The sequence below is a fragment of the Phymastichus coffea genome, unplaced genomic scaffold, assembly GCF_024137745.1.
Source record: "Phymastichus coffea isolate CEN01 unplaced genomic scaffold, Cenicafe_Pcof_1.1 PCOF00115, whole genome shotgun sequence".
In the NCBI taxonomy this organism is placed as follows: domain Eukaryota; kingdom Metazoa; phylum Arthropoda; class Insecta; order Hymenoptera; family Eulophidae; genus Phymastichus; species Phymastichus coffea.
The window spans coordinates 82,033-94,042 of record NW_026706926.1 but is presented as its reverse complement, the minus strand read 5'-3'; the positions used below and the strand labels follow the sequence as shown (position 1 = coordinate 94,042).

The 12,010-nt window shown below is 37.7% G+C and overlaps 1 protein-coding gene across 12 annotated transcripts in view; it reads right to left on the bottom strand.

Moving 5' to 3' along the window:
• The window catches only part of LOC131670743 (5-hydroxytryptamine receptor 1D-like), a 78,626-nt gene that overhangs the window by 27,717 nt on the left and 38,899 nt on the right, over nt 1-12,010 (bottom strand). For 4 of the 12 annotated variants that reach the window (XM_058946620.1, XM_058946621.1, XM_058946622.1 and 1 more), the window contains 6 exons: nt 10,848-11,256; nt 10,165-10,341; nt 9,873-10,091; nt 9,569-9,814; nt 8,773-9,168; nt 8,444-8,682 (listed from right to left, as the gene is read on the bottom strand). In XM_058946620.1, the coding sequence (XP_058802603.1) occupies nt 10,169-10,341; nt 10,848-11,256 (582 nt within the window). In that variant the 3' untranslated portion in view covers nt 8,444-8,682; nt 8,773-9,168; nt 9,569-9,814; nt 9,873-10,091; nt 10,165-10,168. Of the gene's footprint in view, nt 1-234; nt 1,101-8,443; nt 8,683-8,772; nt 9,169-9,226; nt 9,271-9,568; nt 9,815-9,872; nt 10,092-10,164; nt 10,342-10,847; nt 11,257-12,010 lie in introns of those variants that run through there. The other 8 variants (XM_058946624.1, XM_058946614.1, XM_058946613.1 and 5 more) reach the window with 8 other exon arrangements.

The window sequence follows — 12,010 nt, the reverse complement described above, 5'->3', positions numbered from 1 at the left end:
CACAAGGAAAAGAAGCCTTGTCTTTTTCTCCTCTTTGTACTGCAAGTGGCTATTTCGAATACCTTGCCGTCAGCTTTATTAGGATTCTTTCTGCGTGCGGAATTTTAATTGATAATTTTTCAACGGAACCGTTAGTTCCAATTGATACCCTACTATACTGGACAATTATTCTCTTCTTTAAATGCGATATTTCATTGATTTTTCATATAACAATAGGAAACGAGTTGAATCTACCTGACCGAAATGAATGCTGCAGAGCGTTGAAATGGCCATATCAATAATGTCTTGTTAATCTTCATCTTTCGTTTGATTCACATGTACTATTCACTTTCTTCACTCTAAATTTATGTAGAATCATTTCTGAGAAAGACGGGCGAATGAAAAACCATTTTAGTTAGTTCTTCATTCTTGACAAATAGTTTTTGATCAAAGAATAGTTGTATAATTTTTTAAATGGTTTTGAATGCGAAGCTGAAAAGAAGTAGGCGAACTCAAAGTTCTCATTAGTTTTCATTTCCATTCTGATTTTGACACATAAAACATAAAGCTGGTTTTACTTCATTAACTTTTATTTGTCTTTTTTCCTTTTAAGTCAGAAATGTTCAGAACATACGAAATTGAATTGTCTCCATGATTTAGAAGAAACTATAAGGTTACCAAGTGATTTTAAATTGATTAAGGTAAAATCATATAATTCATGTCAATCCGAAATGATAAACCTCGTTCAAAACCAGGAAAAAATCAATTTTGAAAAGGCACGTTAGCGAGTAACAATACTAAAATCACCGCTTGTTATAGTAACTTTTATTTTCAGCTGGGACGTAAAATTAAAGAACATTATAGATGAAATCTGACGCGCTGTATCGATTTTTTTCACAACAATGCCGGTCGATCTATTTATAAAATTCACCGTTAATGCATATAATTTTGTTAAAAATTGTATTCTTTCCGAAACTGAAAAACGAGCCGAATTTCGTAACAAGAGCTACATCGCTACGCCACTGTTAAAATTCGACGCACTATCATAAAAGCACACGCGCGCGCGCGCATCGATTCGCTCTTCAACGAAAATACGTTGAAATAGACGATAGCAACGGACGCGTCGGCGGTCGCGCGCCAACTAAAGCTCCGCCAGCTGAGATTCAGCAGGCAGAGTCAAGGGGTGGCTTTTTCCCTCTCTCTTGTGCGCGCTTGCAGCCTCGTTTGACGCGACCGCGCAATGAAACTTACACCAGCGGTACTTTTACTTGAACTAGATTCTATTTTTCTTTTTCTTCGGGAGTCAAAGGGAACGCGTGCCGCGCGCACTCGGGGAACTTTTGTTTTTCGGGTAAGAGCATTATTCTTTTTTGTTTTTCACGGTTACGCTCGTTGAAGGCTGAGTTAGGGTTTTTGGCAGTGCACCAAGTTCGCCAATGCCAAATGTAGTTGAGCGGTAATGACGGAGTGTTTCTGATGCCGCATTACCAGTTTCAATTATTTAATGAATCGAATATTACGGATATGAAATTATCAAAACAAAGTCATTTGTTGTTTTTATAAGACAAAAGTTAACTGTCTCCGTTTCAATCCTATAGTCCTTATGAAACTAATGGATACGGAAATACACTATAAAGCCTGCGGAATCTCATCGTATTAGCATTTTCGCAGCAAGACAATAACCACTGCGGCGTAAACTCTAGTTCAGTGAACGGCACGTATTCCAAGTTTATCTATTTACGAGTATAACGCCAGTTGCGTCAGAAGCGCCACGTAACTGACTAAAATTGGTTATCTTACTAAAGAACAAAGAAGAAGAAAGAAATTGGTTGGTGTAACCAAGTTGCCGATAACGAAGTTTGTAGTGTGAGCGTGCCGCGATCTTATCGCTTCTTCGTTTCGCGGCTATATACCAATTTATTCCGAGAGCAAATGCGCCTATGATTGCTGTTCACGCTTACTACGTGATAATTGGTATTACATTGCTTACTACTATTACGCTTTTTTTTTGTATTTGGCGTTTCTCCAACTAACCCGTTTGGCTTTTACCGAGGTCAAATTCACCGGCCCGGTAGCGGTTGAAACAGAAAAAAAAATGTAAAAGCGATTCTCCGAACTTTTGATAAATTAAGAAAAACGAATGGTACGAATGTGAAATTTTTACGACTAAAACTGGCTCGGATCGTGTCTCTGGGCCGTCCATAAGTCAACGCTGCGCAGCAAAACCCGTCGGCTGAGGTGTCTTATCTCGCTCGAGGCATCTTTCGTTGCGGTGCCGCCGACGCTTTAATTCGCCCGACCTACTCGCACTTGCACCTTTTGGGAATGAACTTTTTCTCACACATCGGTGTTCATACATTTTCGAGTGGTATCAGAAAAAAATGTATATTTCGATCAGTGATTCAAAAGATTCGTCTGTGCTATATATGAACGTAGGAGCTTTCGAAACGTTTAATAATCAAGCACTCAAACTCCGCAATATCATGCGTCTCTCTCTCTCTGTCTTTCTCGCTCTCGCTCTCTCTGACGACGGCGTCGATTTATTCGTTGAGTCTCGTTCGAGGTTATTGCCTATAATGGCTCCCCATTTGCCGAGCTGCCTGTTGTAACGACTTTAGGATGGATTGCTTTATTTCCTCGCATGCGCGTTCTCTCATATACATACGTGCCGATCTAGTGCCGCACTGCATGCATCGCCTCGATCAGTACGTAACGCTTAACAATTACAGCTATACGAGCGAATATTTTTTTTAAATTTTCGTTATTGGTTATTGCGACTGCTTTTGCGATTGGCTAGCGTGAAGAATTTTCTACAAAGCACAAAGTCGAATTTAATCGCTGTGTCTTCAGTCAAAGTAAAATAGAAAATTGAATGAACAAATTCCTTTGTGCTTTTCAGTCTAGATGTCAGGTTTGAATATCCTTCAGTTGTCTTCATTCTAGTAAAGTTATTCTTCATAGTTAGGGCGAATAACCAATTAGTTTGCACGCTTGCCTGCAATACTTATACTTTTCCATCTTTTCGCGTCCTCGTGATGAAGATGGTCGCCGAAATCAACGCTTAAATAGCCTGCAGAAGGAAGATTAAGTGAAACACCTGCGAGGCCATTGCTATAAGAGTGTGGGATAAAAGGGCGCCAGTTACAACGCCGAATGATACACCAGAAGACCGCGACGTAATCTTAAAGACTCTTGCCCTCGGCCTGCGTGCGTGACTCCTGGTACAGATTCATACTGTTGCGGAGCCTTAATCAATCGTTACATTATCAAAGCGGCATGTGTAGCCGTCTAAATTAAATTTAAAATTAAAAATTTAAACTAAATTTAAAATCGAGTTACCGAAGAAAAAAATATCAAATCAATGCTATAACTATCAAAGGTCACGACAGCGACCTGTAGAACGTATGCCGCAGGTGCGTGTAGCGCAGATCTTAACAGTCGTTTTGCTAACTTACGTGTTCTATCTTCTCACATCATTATATTCGAAGCCAAGAAAGAAGGAACGTATACAAATCCTCAAAGAAGAACTGACAGACTTATCAGCTGAAAAACCATTGACCAATCCTTTGGGCCGGCACCCAAATCGCCGTACATCGAATCAACAGCCTATTCCGTGGGTCGATCCTTTTGTCCCTCTGTCTCTCTCTCTCTCTCTCTCTCACTCACTTTCTCTTGATGTACACGATTCGGCACGGAGGCACAATGATCGCTGGACAAGCCGTGGGTCCGCGGCAACGATTAACAATTTGAACAAAAAATATTTCCAAGCTTAATGAAGCATATGGAACTTTTTTTCCAATTGTAAAAATATTATTTACACAGAAAAATGATGAATTTTAAAGCTTCTAAAAAAAGTTGTTCTGAAAAGAAAGATCTCAAACGTTAAAAAATTCGTATATAGCTAACAATTACGATTGTTTGAGCTAAAGCGTACGAAACTAGGAATATCTTCCTCAATATAAAGCTTAAAAAAGTCTGAAAAACAACTATATGATCTGCAAACATTGACGATTATCCACTTAGCAAATACCATTTTCAATGAATACGAATGCCCTTATTTTGTAAATATGAGCGATCACATATAACATGTATCAAACATATTTAACTGTTTAAAATGTATCAAAAAGCGTAAGAAATTGAAAAAACAAATTTTCTTGATAAAAAATAAAAACTCACGGTACACTGGTTTCCCAGCGCAAATAACTTTAATCAATTAACGCCTGTTAAAAATTGAGCTGCCAACGTGCATTACCCGTACGTCATGAAACATGCAACAATCTAATTTATTTAAGATAATGAAGTGTCGGCCATATGTCCAAAACTTTTCGGAACAAAACTCCTTTCTTTTATTTAAAGTACGATATAAATATTAATTTCCATTACAACGCTTTGTTGGTTTTCTTTCACGTGTAGACTTACATCATATGAATGGTAAATTTTTATTGAAATTCTCATTCTCGAAAATTTGGGTTATCATTACTATGCGCATCATTATCACTACCATTTTTCTGCTGCCCATGTGTGTGCGAGTGCTTTGTCAACTCGCAGAAAGCCAGCATTATACTAAATTACGCGCATCTTGCCAATAGGTCCCTTAACTTGCAAGGCTCGATTAAGCGCTTTGTTTCGTCCAAATGATTGACTGCGTTAAGTTTTCAACGAACCCTAAATCATCCGATTATTTAAGCTGATAGATATAATCCAAGCTAAATGGATACTAAATCCTTTTATTGATTGAGTGCTGATAACGCAGATATGCCTTTAAATATCCGTTACGCCGCGTACTCTACTGCTGCTTGCTTGACCGTTGATTGAACTGAAACCAATTATCCGTAAAATAATTGATCTTCAATGGGAATAAAGTATCAAAGCGAAATCGAATGGAAATTCATGCGTTGATATAAAATCGATTGATTTAGTTTATACAAATGCAGAAAGATGAAATGACGTGGAACGTTATATTTTGTTTGATTGTGCACTTTTATTTCAAGCTTTTTTTATTAGACCGTGTATGCGAGAATTACGCAAAATTTAATATCCGCGATGATTTACGAATGAAAATATAGGCACTTTTTTTATAAAGTAACCAGCAGCTACGCAAATCGACTGGAATAAAACGCGATCGAAAACTACGCGAGGATATTGGACTCGAACTATCATCGCATTTAGGACATGCTTCGCTTGCAGGATAACAATAATGAGATACAAAATTGAATAGCAGCTATATAATTTAGATTTATTCAATTCATCATAATATTTATTTATTCATGCTTTAACGGTATAGAACATTTCATTTACTTTTAGCATTTGACTATGAGAACGTCCATATTCCGAGATCACGTATGACTATTTTATCGGCGTCATTTTAATAGATATGCGTTCTAGAGGCGCGAAGGGAATTATAAACTTTGTTTTAATTCTAATTAAATTCAAATGCTCTTTCGATTTGACGTAGTAGCCGTGAAATATTTAAAAGCAGAAACGAGGCCTGGACGTCATCAATTTATGTTCCGTGCTCCTGAAATTTATTCGCTCAGATTGAAAAATCGTTGAAAAATCTTAAGCTTGCTGGGCAACTTATCTGATAGCTAACCGAATGGACGGAAAGTGACAGAGAAAACAACAAGTTTGAAAGAGTATATAATCACAGCTCGGAGAGGTGAAATGAAAGCAATATGCGGCTCCTTTGGATTTCTTAGTCGACTTCTAGCTCTCGAGTCATTTCTACAACGCGATTGAAAATAAATCTCAGTCTCATCCCTTCACTGTACATCCGTTGTCATGTCATGGCTTACACATAAGTATGATTTTTTTTCTCCATATTTCCACATACTTCCATACGACATATTTCCAGCTTAAAAATTTACGAACATTGCCAGAACATTTTTCAAGTCCTCTCTCGCACGATATTCCGCGTTTCCGCGAACAGTTCACCGACCGTGGCTACAAGATATATAAGAACACATTGAAATATATTTCGTAAAGTCTTATTTTTTCGAATTCTTTATACCAGAGTTTCCAGTTGGACTTTTTCAAATCGAGGAGAAATTTTGTTGCGACTCACTCGCTCGAGCAAATCGACTTCGTCAAGCAGTCGCATGTCAAAACGCCATTGCACGCAGAAACTGCAGGACTGTTGAGGAAAAAAGATTAATAAAGCTCGATCAAGCTCCGTCTTAGCACGCGCGAGTTTCATTGCGCTTGCGAGAGTGATCAATCGCCTGCCACTTGACGTAGAGGCAAAGCGTGCCGTTATTAAAATATCAGTGTTCATTTTTCGTTGGAGAGCTAAGCATAATTATATCAATATCAAACTTCGATAATAAGATAAAGTCATTGTCTCTCATGTTTTTGAAACTGCTACCGTGTGCAAAACCCTACTGTAATAAGCATTGTGTTTCAAGTTACAAGATAGCTAAATGACAATCGATCTGCCGTATATTTTAGTTTGGTGGATGACGTTGTTTTTTCTTTTAATTTCTCTTTTGTTGAACGAAAATCCGCGTGATTGTGCCCTACTCACATGATAAAGAAAGTCGCACGATATCAATTTCATGTTTCTTACATTTTTTGCAAGCAACCGCTTTTTTAGAAAGCTACACATTATCTAAAGAATCTCCATAGCTGTAATATCTTATTAGAAGTTGGTTATCACATGAAACTTTGCGTTAAGTTTAGTTTTGAAAATTTCTGACTCGAAATTGATTTGGGCATATTTGAGTAAAGGGTTTTAATATGTTGTCGGCATGCTTTTTACAGGAAGTTAAACGTCCAAAAGTCTCGAGTGAACTTTTTTGCGTAATATTCGTGTTTTGGGGGATAAAAGAGAAAAGTTTGGATTTCAAGAAAAACTTTTAATTTTACTTAGGGATTCTAGTTATTTAAAAAATTAATTTATGCAGTCAGACAATTTATCCTTTTAAGACTGATATAAAATAATTATATTCAAATTCTTAACAATGTACGAAAAAAACCCAAGTTAATGCATTGAATAGTATCCAAAATAGTATTGGAATAACTCGATTTCTAGGGATATGACAAAGCTAGGAAAAAGAATGCAGAAAACTTTTAGATTCCAGTCTCGTGGCACAAACATTGTCGCGTCTTAGAACTTGGTGGTCCTAATTGGTCGACTAGAGCTAAATGAAGAGACCCTGTCAACGACAGTTTTACGTATAGATAAATTGTACTCTAACTTGTAAGTCTTTCTTTTTTCGTTACCACAAATTGTTGGCTAACTTTGGAGATCTCAATCTCGCTTCACGTCCGATGATGATAGCACGGCAACTTCATCTTACAATAGTAAAGTTTGCACTGTATTAAAGGCTCGTAGCAGTATACTCAAACTTCCACTACAACTTTTTTAATCAATCTTTTCGTGCAGCAACGAGGCATAACGTAAGCGATCCGTTGGGACTTTAGTTTTCTTTCGCGCGAAGATGTTTTCACTCGTTGCCAGGTGCCGATTTACCAATCTGGCGGAAAATCATTTGAAAATTGAGCGAAATAACTTTGTTTGAATAGGAGAAGACTTTGGATTTTTGTTATCAGTTCATTATGACATTACAACTCAGTGGCGTTTTAACTACTAATTAAGAAAAATCAAAATACTTTTCAATAAGAATAAAGAAAAAAATATAGATCCTTGCTTCTTCCAATCAATAAGTGAGAAATTTTAGGAAACATTGGTGTGTTTGCAACCAGAAAAACCGTTAACTATACAGGTAGTATAGTGAAGTAGAGTAAACTTCGTCGTAGAGTAAACTTTTCTCTAGCTTGGCCGATTAATGACGCTACTCTTATTTCAGCAAGTGCTTAGAAGCCGGATCATTGTTTCGAGTGTGCAATTTCGCCAACTTTTGAATTACAAGCCCTTCACAAGTTTTCCTTCCCTCATTTTTGCAGGGAGAATAATGCACGAAAGTTTCGCTCGCGGAAAATTGAACGAGTTTTCACGCTGCGACAGAGAACAGACTGTCCCTCGGAAAATAAGCGCAAACGCAGCACTGAGTTTCTTCTCGTTTAGGCGGGATTTGAGCGCGCTCCCCTGCACATATGTTTACTGCGAGCAAAGTTGGACGCGCGCGCGCGCATCGCAGCAGCTTCAAATGAAAACTCGTATATAAAAAGATACGCTTCGTTCCTAGTGCGTCTCTTTGCGATATGTGTCGAGACTCCGGCTGCGTCAGGACAGGTGTTATTCGATAATCTAGTTGTTTTTCTGCGCGATCGTTTTCTGATTTAATATATTAATGGCAGAAATTTTATCGATAAAAAAGTTTTTTAGGGCTGTAAAAAATTATTTTTAAATTAGAAATTAATTATAAATAAAAAGCCACCCATGATATTCACATATTCTTCTAGATGATTAATTTTTTTAACTTCATTCCAAAATTCTAATTCAAAATATAATAAACGATACTCATATACGAGATAGAGATAATTTAATGAAATTCATATTTACAAAATATCGCGTTTATTAGGAGCATCCCGGTGACCGCTGTGATTTGTATCAATATTATTTCAATACAGCACAATAATACAGAAAATCAATGAAGCGGCATCCAAGATATTTTCTTTTTGTGAACACACTATCGGTAATGTCATGCAGGCTGACGTACTAGCAAAGAAATGCCTGCAATAAGACTTGTTGCCGCACCGTCGAGCATTTTAATGAGGCTCTCTTTGAAATTCGGCAGTTATCTAGAAATAAATATGAACTTTTGAATCTCGAAAATGTTTTCGTGAGACATGTTTCGTCGAGTCTCAGCATCTTTTCGAGTTGACACCAACCTCCAAGTAAAAGCAACGAGACGATGAATTTTCTTGTCGCATACGCGTGCTTTTCAATTCTCGACTTCACCTTCAAAATCTAAGAAAGTTTCTATAACGAAGGATAGTTTCTGGAATATAAAATTTTAAGTCTATCGAAATTCTGTGAATACTCAAAGGCCCTTGATCATTCCTTCTCTGATTGTTGTTGAAAATTTTAGATACAAGTCAAGTACAGTGACCTTCGCATCCAATGCAAAACATTTACTATGTATTTAGTGTACATGTAAATGAGAAAGGGCTGCAAGCAAGGCATTCATTTTGGTGAAGACACTTGATTAAAATTTCTCGATGATATTGCTTGAGAGAAGTTTTCCAATTACGTTTACAGTCATCGGCAGATGGCTTCCCAAAACCCTGCAAATAAGAAAAGAATAAAAAATCAAACTTATATTGTCGACAAGACTCCACTTACTTTTACAAGGCGTGTAATGACTGTACTCTTGCCAAAGAGAGAAGCTTTCAAGAGAAGTTCGAAATCCCGCAAAGTTAAATCGGTGCATCACAAAGGAAAATAAGTTTAGTGTTTAAAGTAAGTGAATTTTGAACTTAACGTTTAGCTAATGTATAAAAAAACAACGAAGGTTTATTATTAATTTTCCAAGTTTTTAGATATTTCAATCTTACTTTGTTACAACTAATCATGCCAAAGAACGAAAATTAATAATTCAACCGTCGCAACCGACTTTATGATTTTATTGTCTAAAGTAATCTTAACAGCTATTCGTGCGCATTTAATGGAATAAAGTTTTCTCACCAACTTCTGAAGACGCGAAATTGGAGCAGCGGCATGCCAAGAGCCAATTATCATCCATTCGTGCAATAAAAGGCGTTCAAGCAGTCGTCAACTTTATTTAAGCATTTATTCTGTTATTAGCATCGAATTAACAATAACTATCAGCCTTCATCTTGAACTATACGTGATCGTATAAAGAGATGAATAGAATCTTCGTATTATGTGCTGAATATCAATCTCATTCAGTCAAAACTTGAAATTAGTACCCTATACGCAAACAAAGATTTTAGTCCCAATATGCTTCCAATTTAGATTTACAAACTACCTGATAAAGTTCCACAAGTGCCACTACTCATCTTGAACACCGGTCTCCAAAATATCCTCTCATTTAATGTAATAAACATCTCTATAAAATCCTTGGGGAAAGTTCTGACGCATTCAGCCAAATAGAATCTAGTACAAGGAGTATCGTCGGGTGGGTCGGACAGTGAAGAAGTTATATTCAACAACATCGCTGGGATAACTTCCTCATCTGAATACAAAACTATACATCGGCAATTATGCATTAATGCGAATCTGCAATAGCCAACTCAAATTCGCAATACAATGATACGAACCTCATTATCTCGACGTTTGCCGTCTCCAAATGACGGCCGTACGGCTTTGCATTTCCGGCTGATTCGAGTCATACCTGCCACGTGAGCATTTGCGGCAGGTAAGTCGCCAGAAAGCCATGCGAAAATCCGCCGAGTAGAACGCATAGATAAACGGATTGATCGCCGAGTTGAACCAGCCTGCAATGTAACAACACCGATATTTTCGTTATGCTGGTTTAACTCACCGCCTGTAGTAACTCCAACTTCTTTTCGAATTTTTCCATTGCCAGATAAAAATTGTTAAGAAAGTCTGGCTTTCGTCCGCACACTTGATGGCGCCGCGTAAATAAGCATTTAGAGCAAAAGAGAGTTCGGAAGCAATAACAAAAAGTTAACTCAAAAGTAAGAGCAATAGCAAAAATCACGAGAGAAAGTCTATCCCGTACGTGATAGATCATTGTTTTCAATGTACGCGATCTCTCGGCTGCAAATCAAAGGCATACAAATTCGAATATACGACGAGTCGCAAAACTGAGATTCGCAAGGAATCACGAAAGTTTCGCGTCGTCGACGACGACTTTCCTTGTAATTAAATTTTTGTAATTTTTCTCATCAAGGAGAGTAGCAGAACTTTTCCGTCGGTCGCCAATGCAATTTGTCGGATCGCCTGATCGCACATTGACCTCGGCTACTTCGAAACTCACCAAGCCAAGTGAGGGCAGGCATCAGCGGCTGAGGTGGCTCAACAGGTATGAACGGTGTGGCCAGGTAGAGAATGAAGAAAGGCAGCCAGCAGGCGATGAAACCACCGACGACTACCGCCAGAGTACCGGCAGTTTTAGTTTCTCTCGTTACCCGATTGATGCAGCTATGCTGATGTGTGCGTAAAGTGCCAACCCGACTGATTGGTCGTTTACATGGGCTACTCGTTGACGTTGATTGGTCGTGTTGCTGATTACACGGTACACTCAGTGTCGATGGTTTTTTTGTTATCGTATCAGCTGGTATCACTTCACTGACCCCGCCTTCGGATACCGAGGCTGCTGATAGTCGAGAACTTAAGACTAGGTGAGCTGATGTTTTGGTAACGATCTTTTTATTGCATTCGGTACTCTGGAATGTTGAGATGATTGATGTTGTAGAAAGTAAAATGGAAAGTTTAAGTACAAATGAATGCGTTTGTTATGAAGTGGCATTTACTTCCAGCATGTGATCACTGCATGCAACTAAATACATAGTATGTATAAACTTCCGGAATATGATTAAAAGGTACTTTGGAATTTTAACTTCTCTGACTGACATTTGGTATGCTAAAAGTTTCAATTAGCAAAACATCATTTTACTCCTCAGTAAGCAACAGTCATTTGTCTTGTACAATTGGATATACATACTTAAAAAACTTTTTTATTATCAAACAATAAGTCTTCAGTGTAATTAATATTAGTACATATCGTTAGATTGCACTTAAACCCTCAAAATAAAAACTCCTCCAATCAATTAGTAATTGCAATTGAAAGTGATCTCCAGTAAACAGGAATCCAACGAATATTTCGGATACTGTTATTTAAACGTATTTACAACGAAATACTAATGACGAAAATTGATGATATCCGGGCAACCACATTGTATAAACAGTTCGACAATTAAACTTTCGTAGAGATTTTGGTGCAGCAGACGAATGTATCATTTTGACTCGCGATAACGAACACATGGAAAAAGGGACAAACGAGAGTCCAGATACACAGCAATTTTTGAGAACAGACTCGAGTCACGCAAGGGCTATTTTTTGTTGTACAGCGTTGTACAGAGAAGGAAGCTTTTTCGAAGTGGGATGTCGATTGCTTTGAAAAACTATTCCGGGGTCCGT